This window comes from Rhipicephalus sanguineus, chromosome 3 (genome assembly GCF_013339695.2).
Source record: "Rhipicephalus sanguineus isolate Rsan-2018 chromosome 3, BIME_Rsan_1.4, whole genome shotgun sequence".
In the NCBI taxonomy this organism is placed as follows: domain Eukaryota; kingdom Metazoa; phylum Arthropoda; class Arachnida; order Ixodida; family Ixodidae; genus Rhipicephalus; species Rhipicephalus sanguineus.
The window spans coordinates 17,894,120-17,919,303 of NC_051178.1; the positions used below are offsets into that span (position 1 = coordinate 17,894,120).

Consider the following 25,184-nt stretch of genomic DNA (forward strand, 5'->3'; position numbering starts at 1 on the left):
CACCACAAGCCTCTTACCTACGCCTTCTATCAACGTCGCGACAAACTCCCGCCTGTACAGCAGAACCAATTCTCACTCATTGCACAGTTCACCAAAGACATCCAACATGTAAGCGGGAAAGACAACGTGGTCGCCGACGCGCTTTCACGTGTAGCAGCCATCAGCTCTGAGCAGATAACAGCGGATGTCCTCGCCGAGGCTCAGACTTCTGACGCTGATTTGCTGGAACTTCTCAAGGGCAGGTCCTAACTACAGCTGCAACAAGTCCCCATTCCAGGGTCGACAACCACAATCTGTTGCGACATGTTGACAGGACCAAGCAGGCCCTATGTGCCCCTGTCCCATAGCCGTGGTCTTTTTAACCAGCTCCACAACCTCAGCCATCCCGACCTACGCGCCTCTACACAACTTGTGGCTGACCGCTATGTCTGGACCTCCATGCAGCAGGATTGTTGCACCTGGGCGCGCTCCTGTATTCAGTGCCAACGCGCTAAAGTCAGCAGGTACGTTACGTCACCACTCGGAACGTTCCCTCAGCCCTCTGGTCGGTTTGAACACGTCCACTTCGACATCATAGGACACTTTCCCCCGGCTGGACCCTATCGCTACTGCCTCACCGCGATCGCCCGGTACACTCGATGGCCCGAGGCATTGCCCCTCGAGTGAATCACCGCGGAAGACGTAGCCTCGGCCTTCTTCACCGGCTGCATTGCTCTTTTTGGCGCCCCCCGTCGCGTAACCATCGACCAAGGACGACTATTCGAGTCGCACCTTTTCAGGCTGCTCGGGCTGACCATCGGTTTTGAACGCTTGAGCACCACGAGTTACCACCCCTGCGCTAACGGAATGATCGAGCGTTTTCACCGACAGCTCAAAACAGCCATTATGTCCCACCCGGGCTCAACCTGGCTTGAGGCCATCCCAGCCGTCATCCTCGGTCTTCGCGCCACCTTCAAGCCGGACATCCACGCTACACCAGCAGAACACGTCTACGGGGAACCACTCCGTCTCGCAGGTGAATTTTTTGCTGCACTGCCATCGAGCACTACGACATGAGATCCCACAGACTTCATCGCCTGGACCGCGCCCTTAGATTCAAAGTTCAAAGTTGCTCCTCGCCTGACGCGACACTCCCTCCCCCCCCCCTGCCTGGTGTCTTCGCGTCTTTGAAGGCTCGTTAAAGGCGACCGAGCCATTTCCTGTCTTCTTCGACGGCAGGCCTCTCCAGCGGGGTGATGTTATCGCATGCACCCTCCGAGCGATGGGCCGGCTTGTTTGAACTCTGCTTCGGCCACGTTCGTCGCCTCCGCTCGCGCGCTTTTACCCGCGGTAGAACATGTAATGCGCGGGGCCATCTTATCAACTTGGACTTCATACCGGAAAAAACGTGACGGCTATGGCAAAAACCCATCGAGACGGTCCTTATAATTGCTATTGCAATAAAAATTCACCCTGCGCCATAACGGGAACGATGTCCGCGTCTCGATTGACCGGCTCAAGCCCGCATACATCACTGCGAACGAACCGGTCAGCGCCACTCCATCCACAGCCAGATCTATCCACAGCCGCCGATGTCGCACCCCGCTCCCGTCTTGGCACGCTCTGCACGTCCGGTACGCCTCCCAGACTTCTACAGACACTGAGGGCCCTGCACTCCGCGGGGGGATGATGTGGCGACACACTGCGCACAAACTGGCGCAGATTCCGCCTCGTCACTAGCAAGACCGGCGTGACATGGCTACATGCTGCACCACGCCTCCGATAAGGTACAGCGACACCGCAGCGTCACCAACGGCGGCTATAAACCCAAGCTGCCAAGCTCGGAAAAGATCGTTCCTTCGCTAAGCGTTCGCGCGCAGCGTCCGTATGCTCGCCCCGTTGCTGCTACTACACTAATAAACGGTCGTTGTGCTTTATGTTGGCGTGCGTCCTTCCATCGACACGGCATCCCACAACTTCTTATTCCTGGCGCTGTGCACTGATGTTCCTTCGTCACGGCGTCCATTCGCTGAATTTTCCGTTCGATCAAGCTATACACTGCACAGATGTCGGCAGGAAGGTATTGTGGCATGTAACTGCGAAGAAGTCAGGGGCGTCTAGTGAGCGAAGTACACCTACTGCGGTCCCTTTAGAGCGTAGGTCTTATTAGAGTCCCCGCATCCAAGTTTTATTCGCCGAGTTCTGCATTAGAGCGCGCGCGTTGATTGTACATTGCTGAGAATAATTCAGGATCATTTTTGAAAATTATCTTGAGCAAACTTAATGCTTGAATTTACAAATTCCAAGCGAAAAAATTAAAGCCGGGCGCGCGAATGCGGATGCCAGAGAAGTGGACTAGATGACATAAAGGCAGGCTATCAACTGAGAGCACACACTGCAGCGGAACAGAACCAACACACAAAAAGTTGTGTCCGCATAAGCAGGTATTGTACCGCAACCTGCTAATTCGGCATAAATAGAGGTCTACATAAATGATAACTACCGAGGCATTTAATTTATTCTTAATGTATATTAATCAAAGGCATGCCCTTCCACTAGTACTAATACCTTAGTCGTCCAAGATTAGACGCAATTCTTCATTTCCGTACCTCTGTAATACGGCGCATACATCAAATTGCGGCGAGCATTTGCCTTTTGCTCTTACCTGCAAGGGCGTCTGCGCAAGCAGATGTTTGGTGAGTGGTTTCACAACGGACCCGAGCCAACGGGGGGCGGGGAGTTTCCACTCCCTTCCACACCTCGCCGTGCGTGGCTTAACCGTATCCGTGGATAAGGAAATCCTGGGGGTTGAGCCTACGCCGGGTGCTTGGAAATAAGGCCTCCTGGGCTGACCCACCCAGGGGAAATCCGAAGTTGCTTTTTCTTATCCCCTTCTCGTATCTTTCTCGTTCTTGTCTTCTTTCTCTTCTATCCTGTCTACTAATCTCTTCTGTTACATCCCCATTGTAATAGGCGGTTTGGTTTAACAGTGTATATGTGTCCTCCCTTGGACAATCTAAAAAACGGCAGGAAGTGGAAGATGGAAGCTTACGATAAAAAAATCCGTAAACAGGGGGTGGGTGCTAGAGCCGACGTTTCGACAAGTGGACTTGTCTTCTTCAAGGCTAGAACAAGGCATATTACCTTACAGTGACACTGTACGGCTGGCGTCTGCAGCGATATACGTTTTAAGTGCTGCGGCGTCCCCTAGATGGACTTCGTGGTGGTTGGCCGCCATTGCTACGGAAGCAAACAAAGCTCATGAGAACACCTGGATTTCTCCAAGAAGCTATGCATCGAAGAACTTGCATGTTTCAGCCTACCAAGCATATCATATTATATTTCGCTTCCAGCGTGTTACCTTCAACTATAGAAACAGGTTACATGAAACTTTCTGTCCGTCCATACATCCCCAATTTAAGACGATGCTACAAATGTCAACGATTTGGCCATGGCTCGCATAACTGCCGTAGTCAATAAATTTGCGCAAGATGTGGGGGCCACGGCTATCCATACGACAACTGTGTTGTTAGGCCTCGCTGTGTCAGATGTGAAGGCGACCACACCGCATACCACCCGTGTTCCTGTCCCAACTGGAAGAAAGAAAAAGGCATACTCAGCGTAAGAGTTAGAGAACACTCATTCAAGGAAGGCCGCAAGAGGTGCTCTCCTTTTCGCAACACGCGTTATGCTGACCGCGTACAGACCGCGTACAGCGAGCTGTCGCTAGTGGCACATGCCCCGGGGGTACAATAAGTCTAGTGCACCCAAGCAGCAACCAACCCCGGTTACCCCAGGGTTGCCGGCAACCAAGCAGTCATCGACGGCAGCGTTCACTGTGCGCAGCGAACGCGCAGGACCGTGAAAGGCCCCTGCGGTGGGTGCAGTCCAGACTTCCTCAGCCTATCCAGCCCCTGCTAGCGCTGGCAACGGCCAGCAGAGTCTGGCAGCGCCATCGGCCACCGGGCTAGTGGGTGCGAAAAGCTCGTCCTCCGAGGCGAGACTGACATCAACTGTTCCGTCGTCCGAGGCGAGACTTTGACATGAACCTTCCCGCTCGCTAGAGCGCGTGTCTGGCACGTCACAAGAGGCAATGGTTTTTTCACCTTTCTTGACGGCGACTAAAGCTCCTAAGTCGCGGCGAGATTCCCTCGACCGCTCCAGGAAGGACAAATTGGGAATACCTTCTTTCTTTGTACACACAGCACTACTTTGTCTTCAATATATATAAGAAAATTATGCAATGAAACGTCAGGGGCCTTCTTAGGAACCTTGATGACGTCCAGCAACTTCTTCACAAACACACACCAATAGTGCTCTGTGTACAGGAAAGATAGGTAAAACCACTACCTACTAACTTTCTCCAACAGTATGCCATATTCCGCAAAGACCGCCATGATGCTCTCGCTTCCTCTGGCGACGTTGTTCTCATAATCGATAGAAATGTATCATGTCAGGTTTTTCATCTGGAAACGCCCCTGGAGGCAGTGGCCATTCCAGCTGTTCTTTTCGACAAGCTCATAACCATTTTCTCACTTTATATACCCCCCGCCCCCCACTGGAACAGGGTAAATTGGATAAGAGGCCGAAAGGGACATTCACATCCCTTAGTAAACACAGAAGGCAACAGCCTGGAAGACCAAAATCTTTCTGGGCGCACATTTCGAACGTCTGTCCAGCTACTGCGAAACACAGACCCTACGAAAGACAGAAAACCTTCCTCTGCCTCTACAACCTGGTATGGACTTCCGAAGAGATTCCCTCTGCCTCGAAAGAAGCCATCGCAATCCCCATTCTAAAACAGGGAAAGGATTCATCTAGTGTATCTAGTTACACGCCTATACCATTAACAAGTTGCCTATGCAAAGTATTTGAGAAAATGATAAATTGCCGCTTACTACATTTTCTAGAATCAAACTGCTTTATCCATATTAGAGCGGCTTTCGAGAGCGTCGATCCACGACTGACCATCTTGTACGTATTGAGGCACAAAGCCGCGAAGCCTTTATGCGCAAAGAAATCTTCGTCTCTGTATTCCTTGATATGCAAAAGGCCTATGACACCACGTGGCGGTTTGGAATACTCAGAGATATGCCACGTTAAGGCATACGTGGCCGGATGTTAAATATATTCGAAAGTTATCCGACAAGCCGCACATTCCGTGTTGGGGTAGGAAATGCTCTGTCACGATAGTTCGTGCAAGAAACCGGAGTACCATAAGGGGGTGCACTCAGCTGCACGCTTTTCATTATAAAAACTAAGTCATTGCATCTTTGCATCCCACGAACTATGTTATATTGAATTATGTTCATGAAATCCAAATATCGTTTAAATTGTGCAATCTTGCAGTTCTTGAGCGTCAAGTCCAGCTCAGATTGAACAAGATATCCCAATGGGCAGATAAGAACGCGTTGAGGTTAAGTCCACAAAAGAGCACCTGTGTTCTTTTTCTATGATGAGAGGCCTGCCCCTAAATCTCAAAATTGAGTGGCATGATTACCGGGGAGTATAAATCTCTAGGCTTAATTCTGGACTCGCATCTCGCAATATAACACACATCAAGTCTATAAAAAACAAGTACATAAAACAATCAACATGCTAAAGTGTTGTCACGCACTGCATGGGGTAGTGAAGGAAGTGCCCGATGAATCTGTTTAAAAGCCTCATTCGCACATGCCTACATTATGGGGCCGTTGTTTATCAATATGCGACAACAAACGCATCTAAGATCATTGACCCTGTCCACCATCGAGGCATTCGCCTTTCTACGGGCGCTTTTGGAACAGGCCCCGTAGAAAGCCTCTACGTTGAATTCAACGAGTGGTCACTCCACCTGCAGAGATTCTACATGTCCTTCACATATTTTCTCAAGGTGACGCAAATAATGAAACCTGTAACACTCTACTGCCAATTATTTGCCCACTTCTGCACTCTTTTGTAACCGTACTACTGTGGGACAGCCCTACGCACTTCGCGTGAGGGGCCTAGCTGAGGAATTTGGTCTGCCACTACATGAACACCCTTTAATGGCTCTCACTCCACATCCTCCGCCGTGGCAGTAGCAGCTTATAGATTGCGATGTATATTTCATGGATGCTGCGAAGCAAGTGCCCATTGCACATACCCAGGCAGCACGCCGCCATTGGACCGATCTCGGCCCAACGTTGGCAAATGACGGCAGCAATATTGGCCCCGCGTCGGCAAATCACGCTCGCGCTACTTTCACCCACATCGGCCCGATGTCGGCTAGCCGCTGTTGGGCCGATGCAGGCTTGCCGGCTTTGGGCCGATGCGGGATAGGAAGCCTCGAGTAAAGCTTTCGCCCTTGAAGACTAGTTTTGTGCGAGATAAGCAGAGTCGTCAATACCGAGACACCACCCGTTGCAATGAAGGCCGAGGCTGGGACACGAAGATGGAAGCTGCTGATACAGTCCAAGCCGAGCCATGAGAGGAAGCCGTCCTAGAACAACGAGCAAGCGACTCATCTCTAATCAGCCAGAGATCATTTCCGTTTCGCACATATTTGCCTCTTGAGACCCAGTTAAACTTCGGGCTCAAAGAAATCACTCCGACCGCACAACGAAAAAGCCCATCTAAAATGCACTCAGAGTGCGCGTAGTGAGCAGGAATTTCCATGTACTCCATAGGGAAAAGCCTCTCTTGTGACTCCATGGTCAGTGGTCATACTGAGGGCCAGAATGAGGATGTACGCTTGGATTATGTAGCTACGACCTAGCAACCACCATCGCAGCCAGAAGCGCAACGCTCAGCAGCGTACCCATAAAGCACCACGGCGGCTTGAAGCCTTGGACCATTGTATCAATAGAAGAGGCTCCTTTGCACAGAAGTAATCGCGCAACACGCTCGCCTTATCGCTATCAAGCCCCCCATTTACGACCGCAGGAAGAAACTGATTTAGCCTAAATATAAAGAGGAAGGAATGTACCGTTGCAGGCACGTGGTCAGATGCCACACAAGAATAAGAAATGTGTGCTGGGGCAGCAGGCGGCGTCATTCACAAAAGCACGCTGCCGCTGGGGATACACATCTTTTGCTCCGTTGCTAGTTTCTAGTTTTACAGATGTTGTTGCGCGAATGGACGGTGAAACCACGGGGCTGAAGCAAACGAGAACTACGACGTAACTGCAAGCATTAGTGGCCATAGCTAATGATCAGAGTATGTCCTAAGCAGCTCGTTTATTTAGACTTGGATAGGAGGCGGTCGATTTGACAATGCGCGTGCAAGTGTCCGCGCATGATGCTGGTGTAATTAGCCACTGGTTGCAGCAGTCACAGGAGTGGTTGCCAAGTCGGCAGCAGTGGAAACCTTTGTCTTATGTATGCTGTGTGGCAAAGATGTTGAGAATGGGCAATCATTCTGCAAATTAAAACAATTCTGCGTTGTTTTACACCCTAATCCCAAGACACTGTCCCAAGCAGAATTTTTTATAGTAAACCCTCTTGATTCATTTGTCTGCCTCCTAACGCTACGAAAGGATTCATATAGAGAGTTTTGAGATAAAAAGCACCAAGTATTGAAAAATTAGCCATACGCGCTACGCGTCTCCAATTAGCGTAGTATAGTTCTGAGCCATATAAAGCACGTCAGAAATTTTTTTTCCGGTCCGCAAAACTCGCCAATTAAGAAAGATTGTTTAATGAACTTTTTAAATAGCAACTCTAGAGAAAAGTCTTCAATAGAAACGTTGTAGCGCTTGTTCAGAAACGTCGAATTTTTTTAATCTGTGGTTAGCTAACTCCTCCGTTTAATACTATTCCAGCCTTTCTTAAAATCGCGCAAATTTCAAAAAAATACCACGTGACTGCCGCCTAACGCGCGGCCCATTTTGTGGCCTCAAATGTAAGTTGAACTAATTATCAAAGGCTGCTCTGCGCACGGAGGTCGATTGAGCAAGCTATATCGGTGACTGCGATGGACGCTGAATATTCGTAGGGGCGTACCCTCTAAAAAATCTACGAAAGAGTGACCGCCACGTGTAAGGGAATCTTAGATGCGAAGCATCTCTTGCTCGGTGGTATGTCTCGCGGCGTTGGCCTTGGCGTCCGCACTCACACTACGCATGCGCAACTCTCCTCCTTCCCTCTCTCCAACAGCTGCGCGTTACTCTCTCCACTTCTCTACCAGCACCTGCTTGCGTTTCCCCTGCGTTCTCGCTTCTGCTCTCGCGGCGCACGCGCTACTACTCTCCTCCTCAAGTCTCCTCTCCTTCAAGTGGTAGAGCGTTGCGCGCGTTCAGTCCAGCGCTTGCTTCGGTTGACTCCTCTGAAATGCGGGCTCGACATGCCGAAATTCTTTCCTGCGCAGCGCAGCGATGAGCGCCAGCGCATGCGCGTCCCTTTCCCCTCTCTCTCCTCTCCTACGCTGCTCCCCTCTCGCGCGCCTGTTGACCGCGTTCCCCGCTCACCCTGTGAGAATTAACGGCCAGGCTAGAGGGAAGACACCACGCGTGTAGTGTTCCTCTTCGCGTTCCACGACGCGAGGTCGGTAGCATGCCCAAAGAACGCCAACGAAACGCGATCGTGCAAGTGCTCGCATCGCCTCATGGTCCCCTTTAGCGAGAGATGGTTTTTTCTCGGTCCTTCATCACGCTTTTCCTCTCGCCCTTTCTGATGTTTTTCTTCATTAGTGCGAAAAAAAAGACAAAAAATGCCTACGCTACAGCAAATGCTCCCTACGGTCTCATGTGGCACTTGCTCCATGTCTGCCGTTTTTCGATGAATAATTTTTTGTTGTTGTTGAAACGGTATGCTTCTTTTGTCGCTTAACGACCGTCGCAGTTACCGACAGCCTGTTTATTCGATGTCCGTGCGGGAAGCAGCCTTTGATCATTCGTTCAACTAACATTTGATGACACTAAAAGCGCCGCGCGTTAGGTGGCAGTCACATTGTATTTTTTCTACTTCGCACGATTTAAAGAAAGGCCGGGAAAAATAAAGCAGGGGAGTTATATTACAATAGATTGAAAATGTGACGTTTCTAAACAAGCGCAGCTACTTTTGTATTGAAGATTTTTCTCTATAGTTACCATTTAAAAAGTTAAATCAGCAATATTTGTTAATTACGAAGCTTTGCGGATCGGAAAAATATTCTGACGTGCTCTATATGGCTCAGAACAATACTACGCTAACTGGAGACATGTAGCCTCTATGCTTAATTTTTTAATACTTGGTGCTTTCTATCTGAAACATCCTGTAGATATCTCAGAAAGAAATCTCCTGAGCTGACGATTTTAGTGACACTTGAATGAGTCAAGCATACTAATACTCCTGTTGCATGGGCACCCGAGAACTCATCTGAATTGATTCGTGTATGCGTCAAGGGACATGCGCTTTATATCACACGGTCGCCCTTGTGCCAAGCAAGCCAAATGGAGCTTTCCGCAAAGGAAGGTTGCTAATATCCATTGCGGTGGATTGCAGTATCGTCTTCACCGGTAATGTGTAATTAAGAAAAATAGTGGAAACACCAAATGTGCATGGTGAGAACAATTGTCTATATCAGCAATAATTCATGTTTTCATTGCATAGGGCATTCATAAACTTAATTTCTTTAAACCAATTCAGACCCACCGGAGCACATCTCTCCACACCATTTCTCGCGAAAAATGGCCCCGTCACCACTTTAAATTAGTTTCTTCGTGCGCGCCAGTGTGTTCACTTCTGTGCACCTCGTTTCTCTTCATTCTACTCAAACATTGCCGGACGTCAAAGCAGCGAGTGACGCGGTTGGTTCGTCGTCCCCGGCGGTCGTGCCAGCAGCACATGCGAAGTAAATGAAAGCAATTTAAAAGAGGCTTAGTGAAGGAAATAAACATCATAGTTACTAGCAGCGCCAGTGTACAGTTTTCCTTCGTTTGTCCTAGCCTTTGCCGCCATTGAAGCACCAGCATTCAAGATTCCATCTGGTCGAGGAGATGTTCTTCCGGGATTGGAACCTGGGAAAAAATATTTTTTGACACTGTGATCTGTCAATGTGTGTTGAGCGAACAAAAGCGCCAGACGGTACGGAAAAGACAATCAGGTTTTAAGATGGGATGAGACACTAATGGCTCATTTTATTTTGCTTGCTACTATTTCGGCCATAATACAAAAGTAAAAAGAGTTCTATCGATTGCGATCCAATCTGCCACAGGCAAGCCGACCAAAAGCCTTGCATGAGTAATTTTGACCCCCACTCCCCTTTAAAGAACGCTACCAAAGCCTCTCGGTGCCACACTCGTTGCAGCCACCACAACACTGTAGGTTCATGGCACAAAAGTACAGCGTTTACTTGATTGCGAAATTATTGTGGCTCGTGCGATAATTGACTGGTGTTATTTATAATTTCAAAGCTCTTTAATATCGTGAACAAATAAATGTGACAGGTGTCAGGCAGCACTATTTCTGTGAAATTCAGAATTCAGTTGAGAAATAAATGTTTGTTTCGAGGACGACATTTCTCAGATATTCGCATATATATGCCCCATGTCGCTCTTCCAGCGCCCCTAGTTTTATTTTACTGGTGTCGATAGCGTTAAGTGTTTCAGTCAGCCTTCAAAAAGTGCTCTTCTAATATAATTTGCCTGCTAAACGCGCTGTCACCGAGCTGGCCCTGATGCAATATACCTGATTCATTACAGATATGGCAGCGGAAAGACAGCAGTCGAAGGTAGCGATCTTCTGCGTAGTAGACATGTTCTACCAAAACTACCACAACTTCGACCTTATCGTGAACGCCAGCTGGGGACGCCACTGCGACCATCTGCTTTTTGTGAGCAATAATCTTGCGACAACGCGCACTGGGCTCACCATGTACGTGGAAGAGCGCAATCCGACCAGGGCCTGTCTCGCAGTGCTTCGCTACCTGCGGGAGATCAACGACGACGCCGTCGACATCAACTGGTTTCTCTGGACTTCCGTCCACTCTTTCGTTATCGTCGAGAACCTTAGGTACTGTAATTGTTCAGAATCCATACCTATTGTTAGCACTACCATTTGCATTCAATGCCTAAGCGTGCACAGATCTTGCAGGCGTTTCTTCCCTCGTCATGAGCACGCTCTAAAAATATTGTCACGTGGTCGTGATGGCCTGACGGTGAAGAAGACTCCAGCAGAACTCGGAAACGTGTACCTCCTTATGTGGCCGAACTTAAGGCCTGGAAACGGAAAGTCAAACTGCAAGGCACACAGTATACTGATAGCAGTGATATACTGATATCAGTATACTGATATACTGATAGCAGCGTCTCGGCATTTATAAATACAGCGTCGAACATTCGAGCCTTACCTTTCGGGGCCGCGTTAGTTCTAGAATAATCTCAACTATTCGCGTTTGTGCGCTCAAGCCCATAAGAAGATTATAAGATAATCTGGGAGGTTCCCAGAAATTAGGGCGCGGCTTGCGCAAAGCGGTGGATACGCGTGCAACGGACTAGTTACATAAAAATCACAAAAAAGAAGCGCACGTGGCATTGCCCCGTCTCAAAAAGTATCGTCTCGATGCTTATAACCAAACATGCAAGGGGAAGAAAAGTGCATACACAAATAAAGTACAATGATAAAGGATAAAAGCGGTCTTAAGGTTCGCTAACGCGTAAAAAACGCCTTAAGGCGCATGATATAGACGACTTCAGGTCGTGCGAGGCGCCGCTGAGAGTTCATGATGCCGTCCGGGATGACCTTGTACTCTAGAGTGCCGAGACATCGAAGAACCTTGCATCGCCAGAAGTATCGCCGAAGAACTGTTTCACTAATTCCACGTCGGCGTATCGGGGTCCAGACCCAAACACGGTCGCCGGGCTTGTATTCCACGAAGCGTCGTCGAAGATTGTAACGGCGGCTGTCGGTCCTCTGCCGATTCTTGATGCGTAGGAGGTCGAGTTGTCGGGATTCTTCGGCGCACTGAAGCTAGACAGTCACGTCGAGGTTTTCTTCGTCAGTAAGGTTGGGTAGCATGGCGTCGAGCGTTGTTGCCGGGTTTCTTCCCTATACCAACTTGTATGGCGACATCTGCGTTGTTTCTAGCACAGCCGTGTTGTATGCGAAGGCCACGTACGGAAGGATAGTATCCCACGTCTTGACGTCTTGTGTTCGACGTCGACGTACATGGGCAGCATCTCGGAGATTGTCTTAGGCGTTTGGCGAGGCCATTGGTCTGTGCGTGGTAGGCTGTGGTCCGGCGGTGGCTTGTTTCGCTGTATTTAAAGGTCGCCAGGTTAAGTTAAGCACAAAGGCCGTAACTCTGTCGGTGATGAGGATTCCTGGGGCACCATGATGCTAGACGATGTTCTTGTAGCGAAGCGTTGGAAGCCTGTAATGGGTCGCCCTCTCGAGCGCTTACTAGTGGGTCGTCCTCTTCCGCTCTTCTCGGACAGCACGCTCCTCGCGCTCAGAGTCGGCACCCGCCTTGACTGTCGCAGTCGTTTATCGTCGCCGAGTGCCCGCAAATAAACGTCCTTATAATTTGGTGGAGGCTGCTGGGCTTTCACAACAACTTCGGCCCTCATTCGATGCCCCTGGCTCTTCGATCCCGTACCCTGCCGCCTAGGATGCCTCAAGACGCCTCCCAGCAAACGGCCCCGCCTACACCGACCTCATGCCCAGGTGTGCCTCATATCCGCGAACCTCCGGTCTTCACTGGCGCAGATGGCACCGACGTGGAGGACTGGCTCGCGATTTACGAGCGCGTGAGTGTCCCCAATAAATGGGACGAGGCAGGAAAACTGACTAACCTGGTTTTCTACGTCGCGGGTGTGGCGGGCTTGTGGTACAACAACCACGCATCAGATTTTACAACGTGGTCCGACTTGAAGACCGCCATTATCAATGTGTTTGGCCGCCCTGCCGTTCGTAAGCTGCAGGCCGAACAGCGCTTACGTGAACGCGCTCAGCAGGCCGGTGTATCATTCACCAGTTACATTGAAGACGTCCTCGATTTCTGTGAAAAAGCCGACGCCTCCATGTCCGAAGCTGACAAGATCCGGTACATCATGAAAAGCATCGACGACGACGCCTTCACCATGCTGCTCGCCAAGAACCCCAGCACAGTGGCTGAGGTCATAACGCTCTGCCAAAGCTATGAGGAGCTGCGCCGGCAGCGATCGATGACCCGTCGCTCTCCATCACGCGACGCCGAGCTCGCTGGCTTGTCGACCATATCCGACCACTCTGCGTTGCTCGCAGAGATGAAGACATTCGTGCGCGAGGAAATCGCGCGCCAATTCTCTCTGCTGGACTTTGCTCGCCCGCAGTACGTTCACAGCCGTCGACCACACTTCTGCCTCCGCTCCGTCGAGCAATTGAGCAAGAAATCGCAGAGGTCATGCCCGAGTACCACCAGCACCATAGGCTCCTGCACCCTTGAGTTACGCCCAAGTGGTCGCAAGAACGCCCCCAGCAATCCCTACGGCTGCCCCACACATTTACGCCGAAGCCTCCGCTCGACCTCATTCTTTCGAAGCGAATGTACCGGTAACCTGCGCCGACGTCACGCACAGGCCACGACTGCAGCCCACCGTCCAGTCTTATCAGTTGCCGCCCCGTCAATCCCGTCCTGCACCATGGGCGGGCCCTGCCCCAACGAACCGATGGCGCACACCTGACAACCGCCCCATATGCTTCGCATGCGGTTACGCCGGCCACGTGGCGCGCTCTTGCAATCGTGTGCAGCCGCCTAGAGTCGCGTCGCCTGCCACCAGCCCGGCGAACCGCCCATATTACGACCCACCTACGCCTGTGTCGCCGACGTCTCGCCCCGCTCCATCAACCCGCCGTTCACCGTCACCACGACGCCGCTCGCTGTCACCGATGCGGCCACGTCTGGTCCCACGAGACCAGGAAAACTAGTCGTCGCAGTCCATGAGGCAAGGGCTGCGATGCTGTCGAACTGCGAAAGCCCTCAGCGAAGCCCATCGAACGTGATAGACGTGTTTGTGGACGGTGTTCGTGCATCTGCCCTTATAGACACTGGAGCCGCCGTATCCGTTATGGACGCAAAGCTTAGCCGAATACTGCGAAAAGTGACGACGCCACTTTCCGGGCTCTCCCTCCGTACAGCCAGCGCCCAAAGCATTCACCCTAGAGCGGTATGCACAGCCCGCGTCATGATTAAGGACGCTATGTACGCCGTCGAATTGATCATAATTCCTGCATGCTCTCACGACGTCATCCTCGGATGGGATTTTCTCTCCCGCCACGACGCCGTAATTCATTGCGCACCCGCCGAAATAGAGCTCTCACCATTCTCTAATTTGACGCCGGCAGACAGTCCATCGGCTGCGAGCAAGGCACTCGTCAAAGACGACATAAGAGTGCCTGCAAACTCGTCAACGGCGGTGTCAGTCTATTGTGCCAGCCTATCCGACACCGTTGCACTCCTCTCGCCATATGACCGTGTTTGCACGTGGAAAGGCTTGCTGGTGCCTTTCGCGACCGTTAAAGTCACCCAGGGCAGCACCTCTATTTTTGTAATCAACCCCTCCCCGTACAGTGTTACGTTGGTGCGAGGGGAATGTCTGGGCAGCGTAGAACCCCTCGAAGACGCACAAGTTATGGACGAGCCCGATGATTCGCACGGCCGAAGTTCGAGTACGCTCAGTGCTGTTTCGACGTCTGGTTCATCACACGCTGACGTATTTGGTTCCTCCATAGCTGACAACCTTACGCAGGTCCAGCGTTCCCAGCTTTTGGACCTGTTGGAAGAATTTCGCCCTTCTTTCGATGTCGCTCAAACTTCTCGCGGCCGCACGTCGGCCGTTACGCATGGCATCGACACTGACCTGCCACTGCGGCACCGTCCATATCGCGTATCTCCCGGCGAACGCCGTGTAATCACCGAGCAAGTCGACGACATGCTTCGACGTGATGTCATTCGACCCTCTAACAGCCCCTGGGCGTCTCCTGTCGTTCTTGTTGCGAAGAAGGACGGTTCTGTGCGGTTCTGTGTGGACTACAGACGACTCAACAAGATCACTCGTAAGGACGTGTATCCACTGGCGCGAATAGACGACGCGATTGACAGCCTGCAAGGCGCCGAATTCTTTTCATCTCTCGATTTGCGCTCAGGTTACTGGCAAGTACCTATGGCTGATGACGCTCGACCGAAGACTGCCTTTGTCACGCCCTACGGCCTGTACGAATTTAACGTCATGCCGTTTGGGCTGTGTAATGCGCCCGCCACCTTTGAGCGCATGATGGATACCGTTCTGCGCAACCTGAAATGGCACACGTGCTTGTGCTATCTTGACGACATCGTCGTGTTTGCTCCGGACTTCTCCACGCATCTTCAGCGCCTACGGCATGTTTTGACGCGTTTGAGCGACGCCGGTCTGCAACTGAATCTAAAGAAGTGCCGATTTGCAGCACGGCAGCTGACAATCCTCGGCTACGTCGTGTCCAGGACGGAATTCTTCCTGATCCCGCCAAGCTTCGGGCCATGACGGAGTTCCCCAAACCTACGTCCGTCAAAGAACTGCGCAGTTTCGTAGGACTGTGTTCCTACTTTCGGCGCTTCATTCGAAATTTCGCGACTATCATATCGCCACTGACGAAGCTTCTCGGAAGTAACGGGCCCCTCCATTCGTGGTCGTCGGAGTGCGACGACGCTTTTGCAAAGCTCCATCGTTTGTTGACGTCGCCTCCCATAATACGCCACTTTGACCCTGCGGCCCCTACAGAGGTACACACAGACGCTAGCGGTGTTGGCCTTGGCGCTCTCCTTGCGCAGCGCGAACCAGGGTTCCCTGAATATGTCGTGGCATATGCAAGTCGTACGCTTACTAAAGCCGAGACCAATTAAACCGTCACCGAAAAGGAATGCCTGGCGATCACCTGGGCCCTTACGAAATTCCGACCTTATTTGTATGGTCGCCCATTTGATGTCATCACCGACCATCATGCACTCTGCTGGTTGTCGTCATTGAAGGACCCCTCAGGCCGCCTCGCCCGCTGGGCACTTCGCCTACAGGACTACGATATCCGCGTGCTGTACCGCAACGGACGCCAACATGCTGACGCCAACGCACTCTCGCGCTCCCCCTTGCCTGACGACAATACTTCCAGCTCAGTGTCTCACAATGCCGTTTCGTCTATCGACATTCACACCATCGCCACTGAACAGCGCAAGGATCACTGGATTGCCTCACTGATAGCCTTGCTGAGTGATCCATCGGCGACACCATCCACTCGCGCATTGCGTCGTCAAGCACACCATTTTGCCGTTCACGACGACCTCCTCCACCGACGCAATTACGGAGACGGCCGCCAGTGGCTACTCGTAATACCCCGCAGTCTGCGTTCTGACATATGCGAGTCGTTCCACTCTGACCCGCAGTGTGCACACTCTGGGGTATCGAAAACCTACCACCGCATTCGCCAACGGTACTTTTGGCGAGGGATGTACCGCTACGTGCAGAAGTTCGTTCGCTCCTGCATCGATTGTCAGCGCCGCAAAACTTCAACGCACCTGTCGCCGGCAGGTCTGCAACCTCTACCTTGCCCTGACCGGCCGTTTGGGCGCGTTGGCATCGATTTGTATGGACCACTTCCTCTAACGTCGGCTGGTAACCGCTGGGCCATCGTCGCTGTTGACCACCTTACGCGATACGCCGAAACTGCCGCCCTCCCAGCGGCTACAGCGCGCGATGTTGCCTCCTTCCTGCTGCACCGATTCCTGCTGCGCTACGGTCGACCCCAGGAGCTGCTCAGCGATCGAGGTCGTGTCTTCTTGTCCGAAGTCGTCGAAGCCATTCTCAAAGAGTGCAACGTTGTTCACCGGAAAACTACTGCTTACCACCCGCAGACGAATGGCCTCACCGAACGCTTTAACCGCACGCTCGGCGACATGCTCTCGATGCACGTCGCCGCCGATCACACAAATTGGGATGCCATTCTGCCTTTTGTCACCTACGCCTATAATACCGCCCCGCAGAGCACTACTGGTTTCTCCCCCATTTTCTTATTGTACGTTAGGCACCCGTCGCACACAGTCGACACAATACTTCCATACAAGCCGGACCCGTCTGAGTGTGCGCCTATTTCTGCCACAGCAAGACATGCTGAGGGCTGTCGGGAGCTTGCCAAGACATTTACTACGAATGACCAAGAGCGGCAGAAGAGCATTCGCGGTGACACCACCACTTCTGCGCCCACGTTCCTCCCTGGAGCACTCGTATGGCTCTCGGTCCCTACCACTGCACCTGGCCTCTCTTCAAAACTACTGCCGAAATACGACGGCCCCTACCGTGTCGTCGAACGAACGTCCCCGGTCAACTACGTGATCGAACCCCTTGAACCATCTTCGGACATGCGCCGTCGAGGGGGCGACATTGTCAACGTGGAGCGCCTGAAACCCTACCATGACCCGCTCATAGTGACAAGCAGTTAGGTCGCCAGGCGGCTCCCTTTTCGTACCCGGGGTAATTGTAGCGAAGCGTTGGAAGCCTGTAATGGGTCACCCTCTCGAGCGCTTACTAGTGGGTCGTCCTCTTCCGCTCTTCTCGGACAGCACGCTCCTCGCGCTCAGAGTCGGCACCGGCCTTGACTGTCGCAGTCGTTTATCGTCGCCGAGTGCCCGCAAATAAACGTCTTCGGCGCACTGAAGCTAGACAGTCACGTCGAGGTTTTCTTCGTCAGTAAGGTTGGGTAGCATGGCGTCGAGCGTTGTTGCCGGGTTTCTTCCCTATACCAACTTGTATGGCGACATCTGCGTTGTTTCTAGCACAGCCGTGTTGTATGCGAAGACCACGTACGGAAGGATGGTATCCCACGTCTTGTGTTCGACGTCGACGTACATGGGCAGCATCTCGGAGATTGTCTTACTTGTGCGTTTGGCGAGGCCATTGGTCTGTGGGTGGTAGGCTGTGGTCCGGCGGTGGCTTGTTTCGCTGTATTTAAAGGTCGCCAGGTTAAGTTAAGCACAAAGGCCGTAACTCTGTCGGTGATGAGGATTCCTGGGGCACCATGATGCTAGACGATGTTCTCAACAAAAAACTTGACTTCCTCGGCGTCACTGCCTCTGGGCATGGCCCTTGTTTCGGCGTAGCGGGTGGGGTAGTCGGTAGCTTCGATGATCCATTTGTTTCCGACAGTCGACGCCGGGAACGGCCCCAGTAAGTTCATACCTATTTGCTGGAACGGTGGGTCAAGTGATTCGATGGCCTGGAGAAGTCCTACTGGCCTTGTCGGTGGTGTCTTGCGTCGGTGACAGTCCCGGCATGTCCTCACGTAGCGAGCGACGTCGGCGGTAAGGCGTGGCCTGAAGTACTTTTCTTGTATCCCCGCGAGCGTGCGGGAAAACAGAAGAGGCGAGCCATCGGGTCGTCGTGCAGGGCCTGCAGAACTTCTGGTCGCAGTGCCGAAGGTACAACGATGACGTAGTTGGCCCGGGCACCAAACAAGTTCCTTACGAGGACGTAGTTTTTCATGAAAAGTGACCCCAATCCTATGCTGAATACTCCCGGAACAACGGCGGTCCTGCCTTCGAGGTATTCCACAAGACACCTGGGTTCCGGGTCGGCTTGTTATCGTTCAGCGAAGTCGTCGGCACTAATGGTTCCGAAGAAGCAGTCATAATCCTGGTCGTCCTGCGGCGGTGCGTCGACGCGGGGCACGAGACAGGTAGTCAGTGTCGGAATGGTTTCTTCGGACTTGTAAACGACAGTAATGACGAATTGTTGAAGTCTTAGGCTCCAACTTGCGAGGCGACCTGAAGGGTCCTTCAAGTTAGCTAGCCAACACAAGGCGTGATCGTCGCTCACAAGCTTGAAGGGCCTTCCGTAGAGGCAAGGGCGAAACATGGATGTAGCCCAGACGATGGCAAGGCACTCCTTTTTCTGTTCTAGAATAGTTCGCTTCCGACTTGGAAAGCGACCGGCTAGCATAACTGATCAGCCATTCCATTCCGTAGATCTTCAGCACAAGGACGGCGCCGACTCCTACGCTGCTTGCGTCGGTGTGGATGTCCGTATCGGCGTATTCATCAAAACGCGCAAATATCGGAGGCGTCTACAGGCGTCGTTTCTGGTCGAGTTGCGCCGTTTTCCACTTGAACTTCACGTCTCACTTCGTGAGGGGATTGAGAGGTTCGGCGATCCGTGAAAATTCCTTGACGAAGCGCCTGTAATAGGCGCACAAGCCGTGAAATTGTCGTACGGCCTTCTCGTCAGTGGGCGGTGGTAAGGCAGCGATAGCAGCTGTTTTCCGCGTATCGGGGCGAACTCCAAATTCGCCAGTGACGTGAACCAAGAAGAAGAGCTCCTCGTACGTGAAACGGCACTTTTCTGGCTTCAGGGTGAGTCCGGTGGTCTCGATTGCTTGAGGTACAGCTTCAAGGTGCCGGAGGTGTTCGTCGACGTTTGAAGCAAAACAACGAGGTCTTCCAAGTACACAAGGCACGTCTCCCACTTCAAGCCAGCTAGAACTGTAGCCAGCCAGAGCCGAGCAAAGACCAAAAGACATGACCTTGAACTCATACAGTCCGTCAGGTATTATAAAGGCAGTCTTTTCTCGGTCACTCTCGTCAACTTCGATTTGCCAGTAGCCGGTCTTGAGCTGCATCGACGAAAAGTACTTCGCGTTGTGGAGTCGATCCAGGGCGTCGTCTAACCGTGGTAGACGGTAGACGTCCTTTATGATTTTGTTCAGGCGACGATACTCGACGCAGAGGCCTAGGGTCCCATCCTTCTTCACTAACACCACGGGAGACGCCCAGGGACTCTTGGACGCCTGGATGATGTCGTCGCGTAGCCTTTCGTGAAATTGTTTCTTAACCCTTTACTGCACATTGTTGCATTTACGCAACATTCCGATAAACGCTAATCAAAACAAGAGCAAAGTCCCTTTGCAGCTGCCGGTACACGTTGCTGCATTTCTACAACACCGGTTTGAAAAACGCGCCTCCTTGTTTGCCATGTGTCCTCCTCTCGAAGAGTTATTAGCAAAACATCCATGGCGGACGCTACGCGCGCTCACGTGCAGCAATAAGGTAAGTTTTGGCAGTTATCAATGCGTCTCTGTGCATGATAACGCGCGGAAAAAATTCTCTAGCTCTTCTACACATCCTCCTGGTCATGTAGATCACAAGAAACATTGTTATCACGCAATAGTTTCTTCCGGGCGACGAAAAGTTGCTTTGTTGCGCAAATGCAACAACGTGTGCGTGGGCTTTCTTTTCTCAGAGATCCAGATGGACCCTAAACGCTTTTATGGCCGGGCCATTCCTAGCGATAGTGAGGACAGTGACCTCTCCGGGAGTGACGACGACCCCGAGAGTAAGTCGGTTTGGATTCAGCACGTTTGTAGAATGTTTACAGATCGATTGTCCAAGCTTTTTTTTTCCTAACACTGTGGTGTATTCGCGTGTTGCTGTGCTGCGTCGTTATGGGTGTACCCGTGCGCTCCCTGTTCCATCTATGGTTACGTTTAGCTGTATTTTATCGCAGACTTTAGTATATGTGTAACCATAGACGTGCGCACGAACGGCGGGAGGGGGGCTGCTAGTCATCTAAGGGGAGGGGGATCGCAAAGTTATGCCCCATATATTGAGTTAGAAGGGTGGGGGGTGTGCTGCGATGAACCTTCGCCCCCGTTGATAGAGAACCCTGCGCACGCTAATCTGTGTAACAATTTTTTTCCTCCGTCAGATGTTCAACCTGGCGTGGAAAAGCTAACTGACAACACAAGCGAGTCGAGTGCATACTCCGATGAGGACGAGTGTACGGCAAATGGCACGCCTAACCACCACTCATCAGAAACTAAGAGAAGGATAATTTGGAAGAAGAAAAATCTAATGAGAGATCCACTGACAGTTCAGTTCTCCGGGCGAAGTGAACTTCCAAAAGATATCTCGGAGCTGTCGACACCGTCCCAATACTTCCAGTTTCTCTTTCCCAGCTCACTGATTTCTCTCATCGCAGATCAAAGTAATTTATTCGCGCTCCAGAAAGACATGAGTCAGCCTCTTTGTACCACCACAGAAGAGATCGAAATATTTATTGGGACTTGCACGTGGATGTCAATCATTCAAATGAGGAACACAAGGTGGTACTGGAGTGCAGCGACCAGAGCAAGCCAAGTGGCTGACAACTTTCCGCTGGCTCGCTTCGAGAAACTCAAGCATAACATCCACTTCGTTGACAACACCACTCTCGGCCCAAAGAGTGATCCAGGGAGAGATCGGCTTGCAAAGGTGCGGCCTTTGATCGACAGCATAAATGAGCAGTTGTCTCTGGTACCGCTTGAAGAGCACTTGTCTATTGATGAACAGATAATACCTTTTAAAGGTAGAAGCTCCTTGAAGCAGTACTGCCCTAAGAAGCCCAAAATATGGGGCTACAAAGTTTTCGTACTGTCAGGTGTAAGCGGCTTCTCGTACAAGTTAGAGGTGTATACTGGGAAAGAAAGCTCAACACCAAGATTTCCAGGAGAGCCTGACTGTGGAGCAAGTGGAAATGTTGTCGTTCGGCTGTGCAGGTTGATTCCGAGGGGAGTACACCACAAAGTGTACTTCGACAACTATTTCAACTGCCCAAGTTTGCAGGTGTACATAGAACGAGACGCCATACACTGCATTGGCACCGTGCGGATAAACCGAGTCCCCGGAGTGAGCATGCCTTCTGAGCAGGAAATGAAAAAAAAAAGGAAGAGGACATTTTGAAGAGAGGGTTGCTGTGGTGGAAGGCATTGAACTGTCGTGTACAAGGTGGCAAGATAACAGAGCTGTGACATTGCTTTCCTCATTCGTTGGCGCTCAACCTGTTGGAAATGCATCAAGGTACAACAGACAAAAAAAGGAGCGGACTGATGTACCCTGCCCTTCAGTGATCACAGTCTACAATAAGCATATGGGAGGCGTCGATCTCTTGGACTCTCTTATTTCGCTTTATCGTCCCTACCTCAGGTCGAAGAGGTACTACTTTCGTGTTTTTCTTCACATTCTTGACTTGACGGCAGTCAATGCTTGGTTACTGTACAAGAGAAATGCCATGACTAACCCCGATGAGCGCAGAGGAAGGCTCCTTCCCTTGGCAAAATTCAAGATGAGCCTGGCTACGTCGCTCTGCAAGGCTGGCAAGACGCAGCTCAAAAAGCGAGGTAGACCTAGCAATGGATCAGTGGAACAAGGCATCCTGATGAAGAAGAAAAAAAGGGGACCATCAGGGCCGACCCCAGCTCAGGATGTCAGGCTAGACCATGTATTACTTCTGAACTGTCGAACTTCATCCCGGGGCTCATTATTTGCATTTCTTTCCCCAGGTTGGTCACTGGGTTCTTTGGAGCCAGAAGCGCCAGCGCTGCAAGTTTCCTGGCTGCACCGGAATTTGCATGACTTACTGTTCGAAGTGTGGAAACCACCTCTGCACAACAAGCAAAAGCAATTGCTTCCATTTGTATCACACCACAACATGAGTACATCCACTGATCGTTACAGGCCAATAAATAGTTCAGTGTGGGTCGCACTGAGCATGTTTCACCTACAACTTCTTCTTTATTTACTTGATGTTGCAAATATGCAACATACCGGTTTTCTTCGCGTACCTGGAGTAAAAATCCACAATTTTTTTTTCTTTGGCAGTACTGCCACTTCTACCCTTCAGCGCAACTCCATGAATAAAATCATGAGAAAACAAAAAATCGTGCAGTAAAGGGTTAACGGCCTCCCGTTCCCGCGTCGAAACACGGTAGGGACTCTGAATGAGTGGTCGAGCATTTTCTTCTGTTATGACGCTGTGCTTAGCAAGGGGCGTTTGTCGGACCCGCGATGGCGACGAGAAACAGTCCTTGCGTCATGCAGATGGCCTCGATGTGTTGCTGTTGGCGAGCGGGACGACTTGAGTTTACATGTAAGGGTGCTTCAGGTACTAGGGTCGTCGTAGCTTCGTCAGAAGCTGAAAAAACAAACGCATCGCTGACGGCGAAGATTTCTTCGATATATGCAATCGTGTCGCTGCTCAGGTGTCTGTATTCTTGGCTGAAGTTCGTTAGCGTCACGCTTCCTTTTCCTTCATGCAACCCAGCAGTGCCTCTTGCGACGCAAATGTCACGGTCTAGCAGCAAAGTCTGCTCGCTCTCGATGACACCTTCGATGTCTTTAGCTTTTTTGGTGCCGACGGGAGTTCTTACGCAGGAGCGAGGCGGAATGGTGACTTGATCCTCGAGCAAGTTCAGGGCACGTTGACATGTATTCGTATCCGTCGGTGTCGTTTTGTCCGACGACATAGTTATCGACGTGGTACTTAAGTCGATGACAGTGCCGCGATGGTGTAAGAAGTCCATACTAGGCATGACAGGCCTGGAGCAGTGTTGCAAGATTACGAAAAGCACAGGATAAGTGCGATTATTGATTGTGACTCTTGCTGTGCAGACTCCAAACGGCGTTATTTGATTGCCTTCAGCGCAAGGGATTTCGGGGCCTTCCAAAGCAGTTTTAACTTTCTTCAGTTTAGACGCGAGGGGCCCACTGACGGCGGAATAGTTGGCTCCAGTATCGACGAGAGCTGTGACGCTGTGGCCGTCGATAAGAACGTCGAGGTCGCTAGTTCGTCGTCTTGCGTTGCGGTTAGGTCGTAGCGTCGGATCATGGCTGCGTCAGTTTGTTCCGCAGCTTCCATTTTGCGTCGTCAGGTCTTCTTCTGTGCGCGAGGTTTCGATGTCAGGAGTCTGTCTGGTTCGCGACGTGTTCTGAAAGCTTTGTCGCGGCCTTGTCGTCGGCGACGGAGGATCTTCGGTGTGTTTGTCGTACAGAAACCGCACCTCCATTGGTTGCTGCCCTTAGTTTTCCGGATATGGTCTCGTGGAACGTCCCCGTTTAGGGCCACTGTACTGGTGTCATCGCTGAGGGGACCGATAGCGTCCAGGCGATGGCGAACGCGACGTACGTCGAGGTGCCCATTCAATGGTTGCAAAGTATTCGGCGATGTCGCGTGGCAGCTCAGGACGCTGTGGAGGCGGTGCGTTGACGGCGAAGCCACGTACGGCCTTCTTTTCAGTGGTTGGCGGAATGGCAGCTGTTTTTCGCAGTTCTGGGCGCACTCTGAACGTGCTGATCTCGTGACCCAAGAAAAATAGCTCCTCTTATGCAAAGCGGAAATTTTCAGGCTTCAAGGTGAAGCCAGAGGTCTCGATTTCTTGAAGTACAGCGTCAAGGCGCCGGAAGTGTTGGTCGAAGTTTAAGGCAAACACAATGACGGCGTCCTAGTACACGAGGCAAGTCTGCCACTTCAATCCTGTCAGTACTGTATCCATAACTCGTTGGAAGGTCGCAGGTGCCGAGCAAGGGCCAAAGGGCATGACCTTGAACTCGAAAAGGCTGCTTGTTGTTATAAAGGCAGTCTTCCCTTGGTCGTGACGTCGACAAATGGAGAAGCCGGCGAGTTCAACTAAGCTCTTTATTTGGCCGCACTTGCGGCCGGGAAGCGGAACGGCAAACTCCAGCAAAAAAAAGACTGTCCACTGATAACGGCGAAGAGAGCGTCGGCCTTCGATAAAACTGACCTATGGTAAGGCGCGTTGCCATTTATACATGCGGCATCGAACATTACAGGCTTAAGCTGGAGGCCGCGTTAGTTCCAGAATAAACTAAGCTGTTCTCGTTTCCGCGCTCAAGCCTAACAGATGATACTAAAATAATCTGCAACGTTCCAAGACATTCTGAGGCGGTTTGCACAAGGCAGTAGCAACACGTATAAGAGGGCGCTAACAGAAAACATAGAAAGGGGCACGTGTGGCAGTACTGATATCTGTGCTCGAACACGACTGCTGACGTTACGTCAGACCATAAGTTACCCATTCCTGGTAAGCCCACGATGTGCACACAACTACTACGCTTAGAAAAACAGGTCGATCCACCTCCTAACGCTTGGCTCAAAGTCGAAAAATGCAGCATAGACAGTCAATCGCCGACTGATTTGCAGGAAACCATTCTCTCCAACCCCTTTTCCCCTACCATGCATTTATCTTGTCCTTTATATTGGCTTGCTTTTTCGAAATACACTTTCAGTTGATAGTCAGCGCCTGTTCGCGCTTTCTTCTCCTCTTTTGTGTTTCCGACAGTTTTCTTGCGCTGTACACCATGAACCAAAGCGATCACTTTGTGTCAGAGTGCGTTAATGCTTCGCTAGGACCAGAGCAATGTGTAGAAGGGAGGGCTCCTTCAGCTCAATATCCTCGGCTTTGGCTGCAAAGGGAGCACGTGTACTTGTGTCAGATAA

The 25,184-nt window shown here is 51.3% G+C and overlaps 2 protein-coding genes across 2 annotated transcripts in view; both read left to right on the top strand.

Annotated features, from left to right (window-relative positions):
* The window catches only part of LOC125757784 (uncharacterized), a 41,652-nt gene extending 20,021 nt beyond the window's left edge, over positions 1-21,631 (top strand). Inside the window, exons 2-3 of the mRNA XM_049413942.1 lie at positions 10,620-10,929; positions 21,448-21,631. Of these exons, the coding sequence (XP_049269899.1) occupies positions 10,620-10,929; positions 21,448-21,631 (494 nt within the window). The remainder of the gene's footprint in view (positions 1-10,619; positions 10,930-21,447) is intronic.
* Positions 21,632-21,818: 187 nt separating this feature from the next.
* On the top strand, positions 21,819-22,383 carry LOC119384839 (uncharacterized). Its single transcript, XM_037652524.2, has 2 exons — positions 21,819-22,169; positions 22,231-22,383. The coding sequence occupies exons 1-2, from the start codon at positions 21,819-21,821 to the stop codon at positions 22,381-22,383; spliced, it is 504 nt and encodes a 167-aa protein (XP_037508452.1).
* The last annotated feature ends 2,801 nt before the right edge of the window (positions 22,384-25,184 follow it).

Bases quoted from the DNA above. Each gene is read 5' to 3' on its own strand.
- LOC119384839 (XM_037652524.2), top strand. From the start codon at position 21,819: ATGGGAGGCGTCGATCTCTTGGACTCTCTTATTTCGCTTTATCGTCCC. The intron at 22,170-22,230 runs GTATTACTTCTG...TTCTTTCCCCAG, and splicing joins AGGATGTCAGGCTAGACCAT to GTTGGTCACTGGGTTCTTTG.